Below are 24,510 nucleotides of genomic sequence, written 5' to 3'. Positions count from 1 at the left end.
TGATTAAATTATGATTTTGATAATGACACTCTTCGTTTTACACACAGATAGTTTTTTTTTTTTAGTTTTTTGGTGTGCAATTCATATAAAAATTACATCAAATCAGCTGGATTTCATCGATTAGGTTTTAAATTACGGGTTTTCTTCAGATTAATACGCTGATATAACAACATTGGAGCACGTATCTTTTACTTACAGGAGCTTTCCATCCAGTTTCATTCCCTTCCAAACAAGATAAAATGTCGAGGTCCGTATTCGATCTCTCTTGAAATACATTCCCATGCTGAAGTCAAGTAGGAACTGACAACTAATCCAGAAAACGACGATAAACAGCTGCAACTGTGGACCCTAATGGCGCCCCAAGGGCTAATCTTGACCCGTGTCTTAGTCATCCAGCATAATTTCCCCGGCAATTTCCAGGGATTGCATTTTAATTAATTTCCCTTCTTTTTCCTATATATGTTAGTACATAAATATGTTGTATCTTGGCAATTTCCCTTCTTTTTTCTTCTCACTTTATAGATGATTGCCGCCCGAACCCAGATGACTAAGAATCTTGAGCTGCCCTACTACGAAGACAAAGGGGACAGCGGCACAGATCACTTAGTTTGCTTCGTTAATAATTATGTCAAGGAATGGAACTCACGGTAGAAAGTAGCACCATCCCCTTCGTTAAATCATCAGGTCTGGAAATTCTGATCAGCGATATTGAGATTGGTCGCCTCTGATAGCTAGACTCCCGCCATGATGGGCCAACGAGATGTAAATCTTCACTTCAATGATTTGGAAGGCCATACACGACTGGAAAAGAAGGATGCCCTACCAAAATCACTCGATGATCTGCTTCAAACGAGTTTTAAGTTATCAAGCTTTCGTCTCTCTGCACTACTTCTCAAGGCCCTTATCAATTTTGTGGATCCAATGCAATGTTTTTAAATCCGGTGTGGTAGTCCACCCGGCTCAAGTTTCAGGTTGACTAGGTCATCCAGGTTAATTTTATTTTTCTCTACAAATAAAAAAGATGTTGTTTTAGTAAAAAAAAGCAACTGAGTTTTGACCGAGTCTTGTCGGGTCAGCCGGATTTCAAACTTTCCTTGTTTTTTCACAAATCTAGCCCGGTTCTAGCCCCGGGTTGATCTGACTAGCTGAGCCGGGTTTTAAAACTATGGTCCAATGACCATTGTCTCGGTTAATGCAAACAAGTAATTGTCTCAAGATTTTTGATCGGATCATGAACTAATATCTGGAGTCGAAATGCATGGTCAATTTTACTTGATTTAATATAAAACTAGTTAGTTAGGTTATAATGTATGTTTGGAATAATTGTTCAATCATGATTTTATAAAACTTTGATTTTTTATTTCTTTTAAAGTATATTTAATTTCTATCATGGTCTCAAACACTTTTTTAAATTAGTGAATTATCAAATTAACTAGCTAAACTGAACATGAATTAATAACTACTACGTAACTAATTAAATTCACTTCAAGTAGTTTAATCTGTACATTAATTATAATAAAAATTACATCTGAAAATGTAATGAAATCATTTCCTTTCAAGGCATCACTACAAATGAACCCTAGAAGAGAAAATTCTACCAGAGATAAAAAGTCGTAATCTTTGAGTCAGAGAAAGCAGTCCAATCAATAATTTTCACATACATTCGTGTCTGTTAAACCAACAACACTAGAAGAAGTCTTAACCTCCATCCCCTCCATTGATTTAAGCTCTTGCTTCTTAACTGTATGTGAGCCTCATACGTCTTCTGCTTAATCTCCAAGAGTCTCAGAGATTGCTATAATTATCTTCAAATTGGATAACACACTTGTGTTCACAGATGAACTGTGTACGTGACAGTCTAACCAATTCTCAAGGGCCCTCTAATCACTGCCTCTCTTTCCATAAACATTTTATGTTTAAGACTTGAATGATCATCACGTCCTGGAAACATTGACTTGTCTATAATGGAAAAAGGTCTGTCTTTGTCGGTGTGGTTGGCAGTGCTGTGTTTTTCGCTTTTTGTGTTTTTGATGGTTTGAAATGTCAAAATATATATATATATATATATATATATATATATATATATATATATATATTTTGAAATATAAAGTTTTTTTTTTAAAAAAGCAAGTAACTTAGGCTGCTTTAGACGAGTAGGTTGGTAAATATTTTATACGGGTGCACGAGCCACCACTTGCTCAAAATTTGGTTCTTGGTGCATGCCACTTGCTCATGACTATAACTCCTATCCTTTTATTTCTCTATTTTTTTTCCTTCCTTAGGGATCCACTTTCAATATATATGATGTACTTTAACCATGGTTTTTAAACCACTCTCATATACTTTAAACATGGTTTTTAATCAATGATTCAGAATAAGTTTTGAATTGTGGGTCTGACAAGTTTACCCGGATCAATTTAACTATCTTTATTTTATATATAAAAAATAAAAATAATATTATTTTTAAAGAAACAAAAAAAAAATCAATTATTTTTGACCGGATTTTTACGGGGATGATCTAGCTGTTGATAAACTTGTATTTTTTACGAAGTCACACTAAATTAATTCTTCTTTTATTTTTGGTGAAATCAAACTTGATCTAAGTTTCAAATCACTTAAATCATATATCTTGTTGAGTTAGATCGAATTTTAAAACATTGATGTGTAAAGATTAAATGTAATTTGCCTTTATGGACTAATTCTCCAAGGATAATATGGAAATTAAATATAGTGTCGGCAAGTTCAATCAATGAACACTTTATATGATCAACAAAGCGTACTTGTTTTTTCCTATGAAATTGTGTTTCTATATATTTTAAAATTGTATTTCATATGAAAAAAATATTAAATTAGTATTTTTTTAGTATTTTTAGATGATTTTGATATAATTATATAAAAAATATAAAAAAATTATTTTAATATTTTTTTTAAAAAAACACTTTGTAATACAATACAAAAACCATCCTAATAATTTAGGGTAATTATTTCTTTCTTTCCTTCTCTGTGGATGACAATGATAATTTGAAAACTTAAAGGCTTGCAATGAAAGAATTGGCCGCTACTAAATTGATTTGAGTGGTTATTAATTGAATTAATTATCCTCAGAACAGTGCTGATGATGCTCGCTTTTGGACCTACAATATCTATCTATCAATGGTCAAATGACAATCTGGGACTTGGAAAATTGCATTAAAAAAGATTGGCATTGCAATTGCCATAGTCATCTAAATACCCATAGGTATTTTTAACCTGATTTGGGTCGATTCAAGACAAGTAATGAATAAGTGAGTTGATCTGGATGAGCTCAATTCTTTTATTTTATAAAAAATTAAAAGTGGTATCATTTTAAAAGAAATTTTAAAAAATTAACAAGTTTTGATAAGATTTTAATAGTTTTTCATGTGATGATTGAGTTATATTTAAAGAAATCCCGTCAAATATCAGCCTTATATAAAAGGATATGTACGTATTTTGTTCCAAATGCAAGTAAAATCTAATTTCTGAGTATCCATAACAAATAATTTCACCAAATTGTTAAACTAATATCTAAATCGTTAATATATAATAAAAATCAACTTCGGGGACCATCGTCAAGGAGGTCATGTCTATGTAGCTAGCCTGTTGCTGTACTATGGATCTGATTCAGCCCAATTATTGATGACTTTGACCTCATAATAAATGGTGAATATTATAAATTATTCATGAATTTAAATATATATATATATATATATATATATATATATATATATATATATAAAAGATTTATAAATTCTTTAAATTCTCCAGGCCCTCCATTTTGGAAGACCGGATATGGGATACTGATATCGTCGTCAACTTCCATGGATATAACTTTCAGTACTCTAAATTGGATGTGTTTTACCTTAAAAATCATTGTGTCTTGATCATTCGGAAACAAGATAGTGATATTCATGGACGATCGAAGCAAATCAAGTAACAAATCATGTGATGAGTTCTGCATATTTGCTTCGTGTTCCCCACCACCATGGGAGGAGGCGCAATGGCACATGCTTATTAAATTATATGAGTTGCTGTCGTTGCCATCCATTTGTGTCCATGTGCCCTGTCTCTTTTATTCTTTTTATCACTCGCTCGTCAACTTGTTGTCTTCGTTCTCGTGTGCAGAAAAACCTCTACAAGCACAGCTTCGTAGCAGTTCCTGTGCAAGAAGAGAAACCGATGGCTGCCTCCTGCATGCTGAATATTGTTGTTTTCCACACCATTATTTGTCTATTTTCTGCTCTATCATGGGAAATTAATGCAACAGTCTTTCAAAATAATTGGTTCAAGTAGCTTGAAGAAGATTCGTTGTAACATTACAAGATTGTGCTGTGTTAGCTTCAACATGAACATTAATGTAGAAATCCAACTAGATGATCTTGACAACCGATCATGAAATAATAATATTTTCTGTAAATTACTCTTTAAAATAAAAATTAATTAAAGACCACTTGTTTTTTAGTTTCAAATTACACTTGAATGCATTTTAAAAACACACAAATTTATGTTGGGTACATAATTTAATTGATTGTTCGTTCTAGTATATATATCCTATATTACGAGGAGTACACTAAGTTATATTGCTTTCTCCCACAAATTTATGTGGCCTAAAAGTAACATTACATTAACTACACATTCATGACAAATTTAAAATGTCATGAATGTGTAGTTATTAAACATTATTTAACAACTTTACTAGATGATTCATAGAATTCGATCCTCGTTAAGTTTTATTTTTAATTATTTAAAAGATTTACTTAATCAAATAACCGGTCAAACTCGACCCAAGATTTGATGAGTTTAATTTTAGAAAATTTTAATTTTTTTTAATTAAAAGTAATATTTTTTCTTTTTAAAAAATAAATTAAAATAACATTATTTTGAAATTGCAAATTCAAGTTTTTAACATGATTTTACTCTCAGTTTTAAATTTGAGATTGAGGGTCATAAGATTTTGAAATGAAAGAAATATTTTGAGAATGTATGAATTTTAGTGTGGAAAACCAGATCAGCTAGAGTTTATAGAAATTAGATTAAAAATGTTTTATTCTTAAAATTAAAATATATATATGATCAAGGTGCTCAAACTCTTGCATGATCTTAATTTGTAAAATGACCCTTTTCTCCCTATGATTGCGGTTAAAAGTGGCCTTTCCTCCTGCAGTTCTGGCTTGGTCGATTGAAGCTAAAGTCGATAAATTATTGATCAATTGGCCCCAATCAATTACTGATGTCAAAGAGGCCATTTTAAAAGGACTAAATTGCACCTTTAAGAAAATGAATACTTAATAGAACATTTTTGTAAAATTTCGTCCTCCATTTGTTGTTGCTGTTAACCGCCGTCTCACAATAATTTATCGTCCCAATCACCTCAACGGTAGTTTGGACAGAGAGGCTCCTTCGTATTGAGACTGCTGGGCAGTTTTTCAAAAAAGTACAATTTAGTCTCGGTTTTTCTAAAAAGTTCAATTTGGACCTTTTCTAACAGCATAATTATTGATTGGAGTAAATTAACGGAGATTTGATTTTTTTTACTTTAATTTAGACAAATTTAAAGCACAATAGCCAAGATGACGATTTGCTACAAATATAGAGAACAAAAAAAATGATTTTATATAATTGTAATTGTATTTTGATAAATAAACCTTATATTTATAATTATATTTTGATTTTGCGTAGATCTTATTGTAAAAAAGTTATTTTTCTATAATAATTATCTATAAAATAATAAAATATCACTAGTTATTCTCTGAAAATCATAATTTTATTTTTATTTTTATTTTTATATGAGATTAAACTCTCCTAGATATACTAATTTTTAAACTCAAGCTTGGGAAGATAATAAATCTTTTTTTAACCACCAAACCTGCTCCTTAAGTTTGAATAAATAACATCTTTTATTCTCATTTATTAAATATAGATGTTCCTTACAAAATTTTAAAAAACAATATATAATATTCCCTTCAATCCCCAGATCGATAAACTGATAAAGAAAATATATTAAAGTCAATAAATTATAATTTGATTCTCAATTAAAAAATCCAACATTGAATATTGCAGCAGCGAGAAACATTACACATTCAATGTCATCAAATTTACACCTTTCGTCAACTACATGCTGAAATAGTTTCTTGTCTTTAAGAATCGACATCGGATTTTGTCGGTGGATTTCAGGGGACCCACCTTAATTATCTGTTGAAAATTATTTAAGCCAATTATATATGTCCACCTGTTGCTCTTGAAAAGTCGCTTCACTGCATAATATAATTAATGACAAAGAAGTGTAACTCAACGAATTCCATGTTAGAAGTGAAAATATTAGTGACAAACGGCAACAATGTAAGGTAATTGTTGCTATCATTACGGTTTTTATTGCTCATATTTTTCTATGAACATTTTTTAAGATATTTCCTGAAATTAACCATTAATTAGTTTTTTTCCTCATGAAAATCTCATTTTCTAATGATAATAGAGCTTGTTTGGGATCGCAGTTGGCCATGTATTTTTAAAATTTTTGAATATTTTTTTAATAAATTTTTTATATTTTTAGATTATTTTAAATTTGTGATATTAATGTCTGTAACGTCAAAAACCCAACACATGCGTGTGAGATTTCTGTTTGGTATATTAATAAATTCTTGCACCCCCAAGGTTTTTCTTTGTTTTTGGGGGCTACGAAGACATGCTTTATACCTTAAAAGAAGAGGTGTGACTGTGGATGCCCTTCTCATTTAGGCAGTCCACTTCGATCAGACCAAAAGATTATGGTAATAAAATCAGTGTCTTCTGTGAGAATTAATTAGTGCTGCCATCCACAAGGAGATCTCTTCTTTCTAACATACCACTCTACAGGGCAAAAAGAGACGAGAATGGAAGAAAGCTACTCATTGGTGAAGAAAGAGAGAGTAAGTAATTGGTTAAAATATATATAAACTAGTTCGGGTATAACGGTTAAAAAAAAAAACTCAAGATAACAAATTGAGAAACATGCATGGCTAGCAAGACTCACCGCACATTGTTCATAGTTAAAAAAACACGATTATTTATTATTTTTTATTAAAATTTAATATGATTTGTATACTTTGGATCGTTTTGATATGCTGATGTTAAAAATAATTTTTAAAAAATAAAAAAATATTATTAGCATGCATTTCAGCACGAAAAATTATTTAAAAAACAATTCCTACTACACTGCTAAGCACCCTCTTAATTAGCTCCCAATTATATAATTTTTTTTTATGGTTATTTGCTAATTAGTTGGGTCATTATAGTTTCTTTTTTACGAAGCGAAAAAGACTTACGTTTCTATAATTAGTTAACACTAGTTATGTTGCCAGTTACGTTCTTGTAAGCCTTTTTTTAATATATATATATATATATATATTTGCTGATTATATATTGGTATAATTTTTTAATTCCAGAAACGAATCAATGCTCTTTGATATGTTTTCGGGCATGCAATAATTGTCCTTAGCTTCGTTGCCCTTCATGACAGAAGCTAGCTAAGGGCTAAGGCACACAGAATGCAGCTCCTGGTCCCGGCCCCTGCACGAATAAATACCATATGATTAAATTCCTGAAGCCAGTTTTGTTGCTGGTTTGGTGCTTCCATTTTTTAATTAATTAACGCTCCCAGTATTGAATTATAAACCAAAATAGAGGGCATTAATTTAATATCATATCATTGAAGCTAATATTGTGAAAATGATTGTACTATGACTGCAATTAATCTACAGTCATTAAAATATCTTGCAAGTCAATTAAGTGGCAGTACTGAAGAATTGATTGATTGTTTTGACTAATTGCATGCCCATGATTTGATAGTGTTCTCCTCGGTTTTTTTTTTTTAAAAGTACATTTTATTTTTAAAAAATATATAATTTATTTAATATGTTTTTAGTGTTTTTTTAATAAATTTTATACACCAATATCAAAAAATAAAATTTAAAATAAATTATTTTAATGTATTTTTTTTAAAAAATACATTATATCATAATATCAAACATATAACATGAGATGTCCTCCGATTGCTTAAGAGTTGCATCATCATCTTAAATAGAATGCAATTACAAATTATATATTATAATGAGATTATGAGCAATTATTTTTATACATGTTTAGCAATATTTATTTAATTATAAAGATAATTATTTAAAATATCATTCCATCATAATTTTCACTAAAGAGATATTTTTAGTGTTTAGCTTTTTGTTTAAAACTAAATTAAATTCATATTTTTTTAGAGATTTTTTTTATTTTTAATATCAACACATCAAAATCATTAAAAAATACTAAAAAAATATTAATTTAATATATTTTCAAATTAAAAACACTTAAAAACATAAACAAAAACAAAATTTCTGCCACATACTCCAAAAGTTGTGCATATAACATAATGGTAACGATAAAATGCTATTCCATATATATTATTAATGATGTTGAATGCAAATAATCTCATGAGTTGGCAATTCTGCTATAGTCTTTACTCGCAAAAATTCATAGAGTTCGTACGTAAGGTTAAAATCCATTTCATGAACATATAGTATTATCGAGTTGCACTGAATGCAGAAGAAAAAAAGGGCTTTCAATTTTGGACGAAGATATATAGGTCTAGCTAGGCAGCATGATAGCTGGTGATACCACACAATTTTTTGTCACCATGCAGCTTTTTCTTAATTTTTTTTTATAATCCAGGATGTCCGGACCAGTTTACACGTACCACGATTAATTCCTGAATTCATTAAACATCATGCAAGCCTAGTAAATAGATAAGATACCGCGAAAATAACATACATGCACACTAAAATTCAAATCTAGAGTGCAGAAGCAGAAAATTCCCTGTCAGGATAACTAAGGCACGAACCTGGATAAGCTTTTTCTCAATTCTTCACGACTGAAGAATTAATACACGAAATCAAATCACGAAATTAATACACAACAAAATAAAAGGGAAATCTGGAATTAAAATAAAAAAAAAGGAAAATCTTATGATAATTCTAAATCACTGTATTTTTCAAAATGGGAAGCTGTCAGTCAACGTCCAAAAATTCCAGTTGTTACTTGACAGTACAAACAGTACATGTGACAGTGGAAAAAAAAGACCCCATAATTGAAAAAAGAAATATATTCGAAAATAATTTATATTTTTAATTAAAAAAACCTTATGTTATGATGTACATATGACGTAATACCATGATGAATATTAAAAAAATAAATTGTTCCCACCTTATTGTTAGTTGGAAATATGCCTTTTCACCTAAACTATAACAATAAGCACCATCTAAAAGATAATATAAGTTCTTAATTATAACTTAAAAAAGAAGATTAGTAGGCTGCTTTACCTTAATTTTATTAACATTAGATTAGATTGTTAATTAATTCTATGAAGTGATCATATATTTCGCACTATATGTAACGCTTGCATGTTCGTCATAACACTTCTCTGTTTTTTAGTCTCGCATCCACTGAACTCAGACTGGCCAAAGCTAAAGCATCCATGAAAGTATAGAAAACATTTATGGTCCCTCTAATTTACTTACTTTGTCATAAAACCTCTCTATTTTAAATAACATCAAGCCAACCCCTTCATTTCTAATCAAAGGTGTCAGTTGGCTAGTATAAAACCTTCCTGACAACTTAAGTCTTCAGTCGAGATAATTTTTTAAAGTAGTTTTGAAGTAAAAAAGTCGGGTTTGCAATAACAAGTGTTTTTTTACAGTTACGTGTGAGTCTGTCATAACTAGATAAAATATTTCTCAGGCAAATTACATGAATGACCTAGCATATACATTTATAGATCGGTAAGACATGTCCAGATTCAAGAAGAGATCTGGTCGCTGCTAGGCCAAAATAATAGCTCGACAGGATCATAATTTTTTATCTGACTTTTGGATCACACTAAAATTTTTGCAGGAATTTCCAGATGATATTTTTCCTATAATAGTCACAACATCGCTACACAAACCGTCAGATATTTAGATATCAAAAATCCACCCAAGCCCTTGATTTTTGTAATTTTCCTTGTTATTCCCGGATTTCTTTTTTTTTTTCCGGACTTTATGCTTTTTTCCTTTGTAATTTTGGATTTTTGTTTTTGTTTTTTAGTTGAAGTAGGATTTATATCCTATTTAAGGTTTTATTTTATTCAAGGCTTTGTAAACCTCAGATGGAGGTATACTTTGGTATTATTATTTATAAGGAGAATAATATGTGAATTTAGAACTTGTATTTGTAGCTTCTTTCTCTCATAAAAATCCCGTATTCTTTGTTTGTTGTTGCTTTTAGTTTCCGTTTGTATCATGAAGCCTCTTTGATCAAGTGATCATGAATTTGAATCCTATTATATACTTTTTATAATTAAATTAACAATTTAAAACAATATAATTGTGGACTTACATAAATTTTAAATTGAAATGACTTGCATCTTAGAACATTAATATAAAACTATTCTCGAGATGTTGGTCTGAATCTCTTCATTTGATTATGTTATCATCTATGGAATCGGTCCAAGTGCTCAATTTGTATTGAATTTTGGACGAAACAAAGAGGGTGGTCTAACCTAATTTAAAGCAGAGGTTGGATCCAACCAAATCTAATAACTAGAGGGACTACAAATGATTTTTCTTTTGGACATTAAAGAAGGTGAGCGTCATGGGATTGGACTCAAGAGAAGCATAATTCAAGCTTTACCGTTAAATATTGCAAAATTCCCAAGAAGACACATAATCACCCAAATTGTCCTGTTCACTACATGGATTCCACGCATGTAAGAAAGCTCAGTGTACGTGTCTTTTGTTCCTTGTAATAAATACATTACAGATTCTTAAAAAAACAGGAAAAATAGTATACAATTGTAGAGAAGGGATCTCTCAATCTTAAAGGTTAAGGATCTAATCTCCTCTCTAATGGCATCAACGATCCAAACCCACCTTGGATCGCCCCTTCTCTCCTCCCATCTCCCTAATCCTCATGAATAAACAAAATGAAAAGATAGCAAGCAAACAAAATAGAAAAAAATGGAAACAACAAGCAAAAAAAGTAGCCTTGCATGACATACAAAAAAAGCACAAACACACTCTCTAGAACACAAACAATGGGCATGAAGTGAGAAGTGGGAAGTAGAAGCCAGCTAATTCCTTAGACATAGACTCCACACCAACCTCTCTCCCTCCCTCCCTCCCTCGCATCCCCACCTCCTTACCACTATATTTATGTACGCACGGAACCCATCTTCCTATGCAAAAAACACACACATTCCTCCATATTTGACCTCCATTTTTCCTTGTAAGCAAACCCCACTTCTCTTCTTCTTAAGAAAACCCCGCGTTTCTCCGTATAATAGATACATGTAATCTTGTGTTTGTGCCTAGATTAGACCTCGAATTTTCAGTTCTTGCAAAAGGGTCCTTGGTGTATCTTTGTTCATTAAAAGAGACTCACATTCTCTCTCGTGTTTCTAGCTAGGCGCTCTCGCTTTGCCTTGCTATATAGATTTTAGGAAGCTAAAATGGATTTTGGGAGGCTCGGGCCAACAGAATCCGATCCGGGAGAAGGATCCGGTACTTCATTTAACATCAACGAGCCACAACTTGCCACGTCACGGGTTTCCCCAACGAGAAAAAAGAGAATCATCTTCCTTGCCATCTTCTCCATCGCATTGATCGCTGCTTCGGCCACGGCCGCGCTCCTCCTCGGGATTCGGACCAAGGCATCGGGTCAGCCCGGCCCGAGCAGTCTTACTCACCGGAAACCGACCCAGGCCATCTCCAAGACCTGCAGCAAAACTCGCTTCCCTAATCTCTGTGTCAGCTCGCTCCTCGACTTCCCCGGCTCAGTCAGTGCGTCCGAGTCAGACTTGGTTCACATTTCCTTCAACATGACTCTGCAACACTTCAGCAAAGCTCTGTACCTATCCTCGGCAATCTCCTATGTCAATATGGAGACACGTGTACGGTCAGCATTTGATGATTGCCTCGAGCTACTGGATGACTCCATAGACGCTCTCTCTCGCTCTCTTTCCACCGTCGCACCATCCCACGGCGGGGGAACTGGCGGCGGATCGCCGGCTGATGTAGTCACGTGGCTGAGCGCGGCGTTGACGAACCAGGACACGTGCTCGGAGGGATTCGATGGAGTTAACGGAGCTGTCAAGAATCAGATGACGGGGAGGTTGAAGGATTTGACGGAGCTGGTCAGTAATTGTTTGGCAATATTCTCATCGGCAAATGGAGACGACTTCTCAGGAGTGCCGGTACAGAATAAGAGGAGACTACTGACGGAGAATGAAGACATATCGTATGAGGAGAATTTCCCGAGATGGTTAGGGAGGAGAGACAGGAAATTACTGGATGTGCCAGTACCGGCGATACATGCCGATATTATCGTGTCGGGAGATGGGAATGGAACGTGCAAGACAATATCCGAGGCGATAAAAAAGGCGCCTGAGTATAGTACTCGGCGAACTGTAATTTACGTGAGGGCAGGAAGGTAAAGTTCGGTAAAAAAATTAACCACTTTTTGAAAGTTCCTGGGCTTTTGGTTCGTATTCTTATTTTTTACCGTTGCTTTTTTACGAGTGAAGGACATAAATACCCCTACAATTTTGGAGGAACTGACTTTTTGTTTTTTTTAAAAAAACAAATCCGCAATCATGCATGAAGCTATGATTATGTGAAAAAATACCATTGATGAGTGTTTGCCCTTTTCATGATTTTTCTTTTTCAGAGAAATGAGTTCATCATGCATTGTTTCATGATGTTAGAGAAATGATCTGATAATTGAAACCTTAATCTACTGAGTAAGATGTGAAAAGTTTTTTTTTTTTTTTTTTCTCAGGTACGAAGAGAATAACTTGAAAGTTGGGAGGAAGAAATGGAATTTAATGTTCATCGGAGATGGGAAGGGAAAGACTATAATCTCAGGAGGCAAGAGTGTTTTTAACAACCTTACCACATTCCATACAGCATCCTTTGGTAAATCCTCTTTTTAATCACCTTCTCTTTTAATCTGGTATTGTTTTAAATTAGCCCCTGCGGTGCAAACCGCGTTCACGTGAAATAGTTTGCACCAAGTATTATGTTGAAACGCGTTTTTTCATGTGAAACACAGTTTGGACAGCGCAAGCTTTTTGTGTTTACTTAGGGCTTGCATTTACCTCTAGGCTTTTAGCTGAAAAGAATGGCTGTGGGTCATAAACTAGTTGTCCAAGTGGCACGTGAAAGCCCTCTGTTTTTTTTTATACTCTTGACAATGCTTGCAGATCAGAGTCCTTTTTATTCCATTTTTTATCAGATGATAAAGTGGCCTTTTTTAAACTTTTGTGACATTAACACCAGTAGTAAGTTCTTTTGCCGAATAAAAAAAAGATAGGATAAAAGTTCATCCATCTTTTTTTATTTGTTAATTCTAGTTTCTTTGACTGCTAGAGCATCCGATGTGATCTTTCTAGCCAGAATATTTACCTTGGAGAAATAAGCTTTGATCTTCTACTATTAGGTTCACCTTTTGCAATTGCCTCGGCTATACACATCCCTTGCAACTAGTGTTGTTAAACTTGGTCTGGTTTTTAACTTGGTTTTAGATTCCGGCCAAACCGGGTTGATTTAGAATAATCTAAGTTTTTTTTTTAAATCAAACCGGGTCTCATTTGTTCTGAACTCCCACTTGACTCAACATGAAATCCAATGTGGGATAGATCCTCAAACAATATATTAACCTGTCGGATCGGACCGAGTTTAATAATTTTGTCTAGCACTTGCCTTTCAGTGGGTCCATTAGCATGTGTGGACCATTAATTTTATACTATAGATGAAATTAGTGGAATTTACATGGATTAATAGAAGTACAGATGAATGGACAAAGAAGCTTTAATTTGATTGGAAGTTTTACCTGTGATATTGAGCTAGAGCCTTTTCACTTCGAAAGTTGATTTTTAGCAGACTAATAGTTCAATATTTTTTTTTTAAAAAAAAGAAAAAAATAGAACTAGACGGTTCATTCCAGCTGCAAAATCATGGACACGGCTCTCTGTTTATTTTAAATATTAATAGCTCCTCATGCATAATATTGACCAAATTCAACTGATGGATACAATTTAAAGGCAAGAGTAGTGTCATATTATTGGTGGTGGGTCATGAGCATCACATGATTAATAGGTATGCTCTTGGCAGTGGCATTGAATGTATCAATCTTTGATCATTAGATAATGAAAGCAACGATTAATCACACAGTGGTTTCGCCATTTTCTTCTCTACACATCTTTCTTTAAGATATGCTGGCTTGTTTATCTTATTATTCCTTGTCTGTTTCAACTCTACAGCTGCAACAGGAGCTGGTTTTATTGCTCGAGACATGACATTTGAGAATTGGGCGGGTCCAGCCAAGCACCAAGCAGTGGCTCTTCGAGTCGGTGCAGACCATGCTGTGGTCTACAGGTGCAACATCATTGGCTACCAAGACACCCTTTATGTGCATTCAAATCGCCAATTCTTCAGGGAATGTGACATCTATGGAACTGTAGATTTCATATTTGGCAATGCTGCAGTTGTGTTTCAGAACTGCAGCATATACGCCAGGAAACCGATGGCCTTCCAAAAAAACACCATCACTGCCCAAAATCGTAAGGACCCTAATCAAAATACAGGCATATCAATCCACGCTTGCAGGATCCTTGCCACTTCAGACCTCACACCGTTGAAAGGCAGCTTCCCGACATTTCTCGGCCGTCCATGGAAGCTGTACTCTAGAACTGTGTACATGTTATCATACATAGGCGATCATGTTCATCCAAGAGGGTGGCTAGAATGGAACACAACATTTGCACTCGACACATTATACTATGGTGAATACATGAACTACGGACCCGGTGGGGCAGTCGGGCAAAGGGTTAAATGGCCTGGCTACCGGGTCGTTACATCGACCATCGAAGCAAGTAAATTCACCGTGGCACAGTTCATTTATGGATCATCTTGGTTGCCTTCTACCGGGGTGTCATTTTTAGCTGGCCTCTCACTTTAAATGACATTTCTGTATCATATATGCAAGTGTTTTTGAATTGCCATAAAATGGGTATAGGCTTTTCTACTCTAATTAATTGCAATTGTACGCCTGCAAGTGTTAGTTTCTCTGTTCGATTTTTTCTTTTTTTTTTCTCGTAGTGTAATAACCATTTTCAACAGCCTATATTGTTCCTTCCTTTACAGTTGTAACTCGTTATTATAAGTGCTATATAGAAAGTCAATGATTAAATGCTCTCTCTCTTCTAGCCTTTCAAGATCATGGAGTTTTCTACAGGCCTTTATTTTCTCTCTTCTAGGTAAATCTTTTGCTTTTTTTCTAAATCTGACAACATGTTCATAATTGTAAACTCGTGTTTCCAAGTAAGAACCCTAAGTTTTAACCATGGCGGGGGCAGGGCATGATTTCTGAAGGCATGAATGGAAATACGTGGACAAGATAATGAATGATTTATTATTTGACCCTTCGACAATGGTTTCTTGTGCCTGGTGAGTTGGTGGCAGTGCCTTTACTCTTTTCAACACTTGGGAGGACGTGAGGCTACGGATCTATATATTGAATCTACTGGTGGCGCCGTGGCGGTGACAAATATGAATGCGCAAACCTACTCACATTATTGTGGTCTTCTGGTCATCAAGACTAAGCCCAAGTACGACGAGGCACAAAGGTTCCAACCCAAAACCTGCCCTACCACCGACACCACTGGGGTCTGGGTGGTGGACTGGTGCATGATCATCATCCTGGTGGGTTCAAAAATCAGGTGACTCATTAACACTGTCCTTGACAAGTTGAGCTTGCGAGATGGCCCACTTCCTCTGTTTTTTAATTCTTTTGTTTGCCTTTCCTGTCTTAGCTCTCAAGAGAGATACCATCCTGTTGTTCTTGCTTTTCTTTATGACACTATTTGGATTTTGTGACCCGACTGACGCACTAAATAGCAGAAAAGTCTACAGGCATAGAACAACTATGAAGCTGTTCTGATATACTCACAGCTTGAGGAATTCTTAAACCCTCAGACTGTACAAACTACAAACAACATGCAAATTAAATCAAAGTACTATCTACTTTTCAATCCAATGGGTCATTCGAACCGGTTCGGACTCAGTCCAATAGGTTGACTCGGTTATATGTGATGTTTATGCAAGTCTAGTCAAACTCGACTGAAATTCCACCCGGACAACTTCAAGAAAGAACTTAAAAAAAATGTTATTAATTCAAGTTGGACCCCGTAATTAAACCAAATAAAATCTCAACCCAAATTTAACAACTATGACCATGAACTAACACAACTTCTCTTATATTGGTGTTTAGCGTGCACAAGTCAGAAAAATAAAACTATATCAAGTTCAATTCCATGATTAGATTTATGCATACCTCTTATAGACTAGTTTAGTCCCATCTCATCTTTAAGTGTGTTTAAAAACATTAATTTAACTCTTTTAAAAAAATGAGAGAGAATTAATTCAATCAAACTCACACGATTAAACAAGTTAATCCACGCATGAATTGAGAAAAAATAAAACAAAAATCACTTTAACTTGTATATATATAAAAAACTAAAATGACATCACATTTTGATTTATTCAAATTAATTACTTACCCAACCCATGACCTACTCCTTGTGTACCATATCAAGTCATTCAATAACTTTCCAAGTCTTCAGACTTTCCCCTCTCATGAGTTCTTGCAATGACCCGCCGTGTTATCTTGCTTCACGTACAAAAGAACATAAGACCTCCCAAGTCTTTGAACTCTTCTCACCTTCTCTCCTCTCTTTTTTGGTTCAATCCTTGAAACCTAACTCATCTCTGGATTTTGCTCCTATATGTAATCGATCGAAGTGAGATTTTCCTATACCGCCTTCATATCTACCTTCTGAAAAAGGTAGACAACGATGCAAATAATGTTATGTTAAACTGGACAGATAGCATTCACGTCAAGAGCGCCGAGTAGGTTTTTGGCTTTATGTTGTTTTGAGTCAACAAACCTGCACGCTGTGCCAGGCCAGCTGTGATTGGATGGTCTTATCCTGTCAAGTTGCCCACTATCCTTGAACAATCTACCCATTTTTGTGCTACCCACCCATTTACTGAAAGAGTCCGTGCCTGAAGTGATAATAACCCAATACGACGCATTTTAAAGGTGAAATGAAATTAAAAAAAAATAAACACACATTTTAAAGGTGAATTGTTGTTGAGAGCTATTTCCAATCAATGGAGAGGGTAAAGGACAAGCACAAGAGAAGAGGGTTGCTGCACAAGATCAGGTGCATGAACAACATGATGGGGCCCGCAAGTTCCGGCAACCAGTCGCGGTTTGCGCAGAACCAAAGACCAGTAAAATATGGATAAAGTCCCATCATTCATACTCCATGCATGGGCATGATAGCTAATGCACATAAGTAACATATCTACAAGTTATATTCTGGACTCACGAGGACAGCTTATCAAGATGACGATCCATGATTAGTGATACTGCTTCAAGGAAGGTAGCCTCACCGCTTCCTGGGAGAACAGCATCCTGAGCTTCTTGCACAATCTGCTCAATCACAGATTCCTTCCTCATTGTTTCCCTGCACATGATGCTTCCAATGGCAAAGGGAGTAAGACCTCTCTCTGCTCCCTTCTTCAGGAGCATTGTGGAGATACAGAGGGTGCGAGCACACTCGGGTGGCATATCCCACCCATGAAACCTGAGAAGTGCAATATCCTGCTCAGCATCCAGAGCTTTGATGTACTCAACAGTGTCATGAGAGTACGGTTTTTGAGCCTGAGGCCAGTAAAGCCAGTCAAATGTGCAATCCTCAAACTGCAGTGAAATGAAGCAAATTTCAGAAGTAATTAAAATGAACTTGAAAGCACTAACAATTAAGTTTGAGATATTAGAGTGCGGAAAGCATGCCAGGCAGTACATCTGACAAACTAAGCAGTTTATCTTTCTTAAAAAGAAAATCTGATCAATAAACTTTTGGCCAAGCGATGCCCAAATGTGAAAAGCCAGTCATAGAGGAACAATAGTGATAAATTAATGTAGTTTGCAACTAGTTCATTCCTCAACAGTCAGAAGCCCTAAAGAAGACAAGAGTTACAAGATAAAAAATGGTAGATGTGCAAGTAAATTGTTAAATGGAAACTGCAGGAATTTACATGAGAAGACAATTTATGAGAAAAAAGCATGAAAAGTATCACAAGCATATGTTCCCTAAAAATCAACGAGAGCTGAAGGCTGTTAAAAATGCACAGTGCACAAGAGAAATCAAGAGAAGCAGAATTAACACCAACGCACATCAACAGAACATAAAGTGGCAAAACAGAATGAAACAGTTAAAAACAACAAGACAGGCAGAAAGGTAAAACTTACATTTGTAGGAAAGCAGTAGCCATGATCAATTGGAATAAGCACAATCTGGCCATGTTCACTATCTTTACTGACCAATATGTTCCCAGCATGCCTATCTGCATTGGCCAATCTAATGTCCAACACAGAGATTTTGTGCACCTCAGCAACAGGGAAAGAACTAGGGCCCCTATCTTCACAACTTCCATTATTCTCCATGAACATCTGCAATGAACCAATTTTGATATTCTTGGAATCAAATTCATAACCATCGGGATGATTGAATCCTCTGTGGAGGCACTTGACCATTGCTGTGGGTGGAACCCCAGCAAAGCCTCTCTCCTCACCAGAAAATGAGCGTGGTCCACTCTTTGGATGATCCAAGATGTAAGCTGCAACTTCCCGCAGTGCACCTTCTCCTACTCTTGTGCCTCTCTTCAATCCCTCACCATCAATTGACAAGGGTAGCCCCTGAGGATTATTTACAGCCATTGGCTCCTCATCAATTGGTTTAAAGATAGAAACATATTTCTGACCAGATGAATCTTGCATGAAATAAGCTCCCCCAGATCCCTCAGAAGATCGAATTGGTTCATTGCCCCTCTCCAACCCATTGAAAGTAGACTTTAATAGCTCTCTGATAACTAATGGCAGTTGGATTTTGGAATTGACAATTAGAGGTTCCAGGAGGAATTCTCGTAATAGTGGTTTCCTCTCTATAACCCTACATCCCATAGAAAAAGCACCCTGTTGGTGCTCTCCTACACAGTCAGCTTTCTTCTCATTCAAATCCAATGCCTCAATAGACAATTCAAAATCGTTCTCAACAGGATTTCCCCTTACTCTGGCTGATTTGCGGATGAGCAGGTGAATCACAGCATCATTACTTTTGCAAATATCAGTAATGAGCCTCTGGTCTTCAAGCTCCTCACCATCACATACCAGTTCTTGATCAACAAGAACTAAACCTTCCCCTCTCTTAGCTAACTGCTTCTTAACATAGCCCACACTTCTACCCCTATCAACATGAAACTTGTACACTTTCCCACAAACAGTCCCAACCGTTATAGCTTGGAGATTCGGAAGCCTGACCACCAAATGCAGTACTTTTCCATCTGCAACACCATAATCTCTCACTTGAGAATTGCCCCGTGCTAGTTCCCTCCCCTCAAAAACTAATTTTTGCTTCTTCACAAAAAAACCTTTGGAAGCTTGAATCCTCAGCTTCACCGAAGCAATCGAATCTGACTCCATAACTTGCAATGGAATGATTGATCTCCCAACAGCAAGAAAAATTACAATAGAGTCGCTAGAGTGCAGACCACACAGCCAAGGGAAATTGCGATGAGAATCTAAAGACTCATCATGCACAGGACTAAGAGCTACACTAGCCATCGACATTGTTAATCTTACCAATCTAAATCCTGGCTTCTTACACTAATATAAAGCACCAAAATCCTAAATTCTATAAGAAACCCCAAATTCATTCAAAACGTCCAAACCAAGTGCAAATCCAAGAACCAAAACCCCCATGCTTCCACTAAAATCTGGGCAGAGACGCATCAAAACCCAAAGAAACACTCCAAAAGCATTCACGCTAAAGGTTTTGATAGGGTGGTCCTATCACAGGATTCTTTTCCTATGAAAGATGAAAACTTTCACCAATCGCTCCAATGTATCTCTGCAAGAAACAACAATATCTCCAATCAGAAACTAAAAAATCTTATATCCTCATCAAATCCTAAAAACCCTAACTACTTAGCTCCATTCAAATAGCAATATCAAATCCTATATATATAAAATGAATCTTTAGTTTCTCAATTTCCTAATTTTTGAATCATGAATCAAAGAATAACCTTTGCAATCAAAATAAAATATTAAACAAAAGAACAAAAAAAAATCTTTCTTTTCTCAATTTCCTAATAACCTAAAAAGTCAAATGCGGTGTAGTAGTTAAATTTCTCAAATCTTGATATTCGAGTTTCTTTAATTTCTTTCACTTGCATTTTCTCAGTAACCAAACAGATAATTCAAAACACGATCATAACATAACAAGATCAGTTCAGAACTCATTTTCCATTCCTAATTCGTTCATTTTCTTCACACTTTCTCAGTAACCAAAAAAAAACCTAATAAACATACAAAAATCGAATCGAAATTCATAAAAAAAATTCCAAAAATCAAATAAGAAATTCAAAAAATTATTACCTGAAGAAGCTGAAATCGAAGGTGAAATGACGAGGATCAGAGGAAGGAGAAAAGGAGAAATTTAATTTTTTTGAATTTTTTTCGCGTCATTTTCTCGTCTCTTGATTTTGAAAATTAAATCCTCCTTTTTTCCTTTTAATTAATTTGCTCTCTGTGCTTTCGTTCTTCAGAAACTTTCTAGAGAGAGAGAGAGGTGACCAATGTTTGGAGCTGTGTAAGTTATTTATAGTGAAGACGTTGGCTTGTGACGAAAGTTTAAGGAAGTTAACGGAGTTAACGTTTTAAATTAAATGTACTTAATTTGTACTTTATTTTTTAAATTTGATTAGCTGGAATTTGTCCCCTAGAATTCATGATGGTTTTAATTTTGGATTATGGTCGGTAAAAAGGATTTGATTGAAGAGATTAATTCCAACTTAAAAAAAGAAGAAGTTAGGAGTCGTGATAATAAGAAAATGAATCGGCCAATAAAATACTTATTATAAGAAACTAATCCGTGAAATGAATTTATAAATTAATTAATTTAAGATTTGTTTTTGCTATCATAAGAAACTTATTATATAAATAAATAAATTTTAAATTTATAAAAATCTTAGTTAGTTTGCATATTAGTTAATTAATATTGATATTAAGGATTAATTAAATTCTTACGTTCTAGATAAACACTTAATCGTTAAATCTCTTCTAATATAAAAAAAATTAAATAAGATTTTAAATTTTTTATTTGTTGCATATTTATTTTTACGTTCTAAAAATATTTTTGAAAAAATTTAAATTTATTTTATTTTTTTCTTGGCTTCAAATTAATATTTTTTTTTAGTATTTTCAAATCATTTTGATATGCTAATATCAAAAATAATTTTTAAAAAATAAAAAATATAGATTATTTTGATACATTTCCGAGTGAAAATCACTTTAAAAAACAACCACAACTACACTTCCAAACACGCTTAAAAAAAATTTAAAAAAATATTATTTAAAATTAATTTTTTTATTTTTTCAAATCATTTTAATATATTGATATCATACTTCAATAAACCATCTTAGTTTGGGAAATATTTTACTTTAAACCTGTTTTTTAAGAAAACAATATTATTTAAAAGAAAATTTTAAATTGATATTATTTTATTTTTCCTTAAATAATTTTAACTCAAGCTTTAAATTGGATATTATAATTATACTAAACCCATCTCCAATTTTTTTTCTTATAAGAAATTTACAGGTAATTCAAAGCTAGTGGACTTCAAAACCAAACCATTGAGTAGAGTATTTAAGTACTCGTCCCTACACGGTTCAAGAGCACAATTTTGAATTTTCTACTCAGTAACGAAGGCTATTATGGTAATTAACTAGGTAAACGTTGGTGCCTGGCTGATATTGAAGGTAAGGACCCACACCGTTAAACTTGACGGGAAACGGCGTGTCTTTGAATCCAACCTGGTGTCCAAGATTTTTTTAGCGGATTGACACAAACAGTCATCATCTAGTGTATAAATTATACGGCTTACACGTCGATTACCCAATGAAAACTTGCCACCTCAGAGTTATGACTCTATTAGCTATCTTCGGAGAGGTCATTTGTTTTGGTCAACGGACTTTTTGTTATCGTAATATCATAATTACATTACCAAGAATGATTAAGGGCGGTGCTATTTAGGATAAAACTTGTTGCCTTTTATATTTCATACCAAAAATAATTTGAAAAATAAAAATTATTATAATATTAAACAGGCATTAAAATATCTCTCGAGTTTAGATTTTTTTTTCATAATTAAAGAACATATCAATCATGAAAATTTTAAAAATATCTTGAGTTTAAATTATTTTTTTCATAATTAAGCGGAAAAAAAATATGGAATCAAATTAATTATATATATTTAAGATGTGATTGATACACTTCTTCTCTTGCAATGTATATGATATAGTTTGTGAAATTATATAATTCATAAAACTTTGGTGTCAAAACATTTGGGATGCACTAATTATAACTGCTAAGAAATTAATGGGGCATTAGAGATTAAATGGTTTGCTCGAAGGTGGGGAATTTTAGATTACTTGGTAACCATTAATGATTACTTTATAAGAAAAGGGAAGATGGTGAATTAACTAGCATGTTAAGCAATTAACATAAGAGGCAAGCTTTTACTCTTCTCTTTTTTTTTTCCAATATAAACATCTATTATAATAATAATAATAATAATAATAATAATATGATTTTGTTTGGTTTATAAGTTAAACACAAGGATAAACTTCTTATCAATCTTGTGCCTAGACATCTAATAAATATCACTCTTTAAAGACACTTGATTGCTAAAAGAACATTGCGTATTGATGAGTAATATTTTTTGTTATAGATTTTTTATAAATACAAAAAATTTTAAAAACAAAACAAGTTTGATAAACATTTTAGATCCAAAAAGTAGTGTAGATTTATTTCAAGCCCAAATAATTTAGGCTTGACAATCTGCCAAGATTAGGGTAAAATAGATCTTGCAAACTTGTTACACCTAAAGAATCTAGTTAGACATAGCAATCAGTCAAATATAACTAACCCAAAGCATTTGGATTCAACCATCACCAAATTTTAATATTATATACTTGATCCTAGACGATGCTTTAAATTAAAAATATTGAAGACATGATAAACCATCATGCCTCTCAATCTAAGATAATTATATGAGTTATTCATAATTGATATAATGATTTTTCAATACTCATAAGTATATATAAAATTTATTAAGAGACCTACCATATTTATTATTTCATTAATGATATGTATAAGATATTTGCCTTTCATTGATGTCGTCGATACCCCTGAATTATTTAGGTAAGAGTTCAGAATTTTTTTATCTCTTAAAATAAACTTATATAGATTTTAGTACATTAATCATCTTAAAACTTAAGAACAAATCTTTTTTTCTTAAATTTAAAGTTTTTTTAAATCATTTATTGTTTTTCTCATAAATATATTAATTTTATCATTATAGGGTTTTTAAATCTTCCACATTGAAAATGTTTTAACAAGTATTCAAATTTTTACCATAAACCTGTGTTTCCTTAATCTAAAAAGAAGAAATCTAAGTATATGAATATAGTAATTAATCATTATTTCAAACACTAAATAACATAATATTTATATATCTTAGATTTTAAGACTACATTACTAACCCATCCCCCAATCCTCAACTACTCTCCAGGAATTATATGTTCTCCAATAGAACAGTAGAGTTCAAATAACAGGATCCAGCCTCCTTCGTTCCCTCCTATCACCAGAATCATCATCAGAATCAGAACTCGGAAAACGATAGAAAAGACCAATTCTCACCATCTTATAATCATTTATCTCACTACTACACCCAAACCCTTCTGACAAAATACGCACGCGCCTGTTGGGGCAATTTGATTCGCTTGATCCGTCTGGTAGCAGGATTCCACAGCACATACTCCAAGTCCTTGTAGCATAAAAGTTTTATACAAATCAAACCGCCACAAGAACCTGCTATGGATTTGTTAAGTAATTCTTTCTCTGAATGCAGCACTGTCCTTCATGCATCGTGGAATTCGAACAGGATGGGAAGTTATGGTTTCTGTGTACGGCGGAGAAACGATATTCGAGGGGATAAATTCTTATGGGAATCAGTGAATATAAAAGAGAGGGGCGTTTGGTGGAAAGGTCTTGATGGGCGATTATAAATTTAGGTTTCGTGATGAGAGAAAGCCAGTGTCTGGATACAGACTCGAATCCGATAAGGACTTGACAGGCAATCTTGAGAGAATGCGATCGTACATATATAAATTTACGTATCTTAAGGCAAGAGATGATGAACAACCATTACTTTTTTCCTTTTTCCATGGCGTTTGCTAGGATTATTTCCAGAGGATTTCGTGGGAAAGAGAAGGCAATAGATGTAGGATTGAAGGGCCAGAATTTAT

At 33.8% G+C, this 24,510-nt stretch overlaps 2 protein-coding genes across 2 annotated transcripts; one reads left to right on the top strand and one right to left on the bottom strand.

The window, feature by feature from the left end:
* Nucleotides 1-10,976: 10,976 nt before the first annotated feature.
* On the top strand, nucleotides 10,977-15,269 carry LOC133675734 (probable pectinesterase/pectinesterase inhibitor 34). The gene is made up of 3 exons (XM_062097199.1): nucleotides 10,977-12,504; nucleotides 12,853-12,989; nucleotides 14,336-15,269. Exons 1-3 carry the CDS (start codon nucleotides 11,525-11,527, stop codon nucleotides 15,031-15,033), a joined length of 1,815 nt encoding a protein of 604 aa, XP_061953183.1. The 5' UTR covers nucleotides 10,977-11,524; the 3' UTR covers nucleotides 15,034-15,269.
* Nucleotides 15,270-17,207: 1,938 nt separating this feature from the next.
* Nucleotides 17,208-20,786, bottom strand: LOC133675735 (phosphatidylinositol 4-kinase gamma 3-like). Its single transcript, XM_062097200.1, has 3 exons — nucleotides 20,578-20,786; nucleotides 18,394-20,050; nucleotides 17,208-17,841 (listed from the first exon to the last, which is right to left on the bottom strand). Exons 2-3 carry the CDS (start codon nucleotides 19,768-19,770, stop codon nucleotides 17,464-17,466), a joined length of 1,755 nt encoding a protein of 584 aa, XP_061953184.1. The 5' UTR covers nucleotides 19,771-20,050; nucleotides 20,578-20,786; the 3' UTR covers nucleotides 17,208-17,463.
* Between the last annotated feature and the right edge of the window lie 3,724 nt (nucleotides 20,787-24,510).

Source organism: Populus nigra, chromosome 16 (genome assembly GCF_951802175.1).
Source record: "Populus nigra chromosome 16, ddPopNigr1.1, whole genome shotgun sequence".
Classification (NCBI taxonomy): Eukaryota; Viridiplantae; Streptophyta; class Magnoliopsida; order Malpighiales; family Salicaceae; genus Populus; species Populus nigra.
The sequence above is the reverse complement of the archived record's forward strand: the minus strand, read 5'-3'. Positions and strand labels throughout refer to the sequence as shown.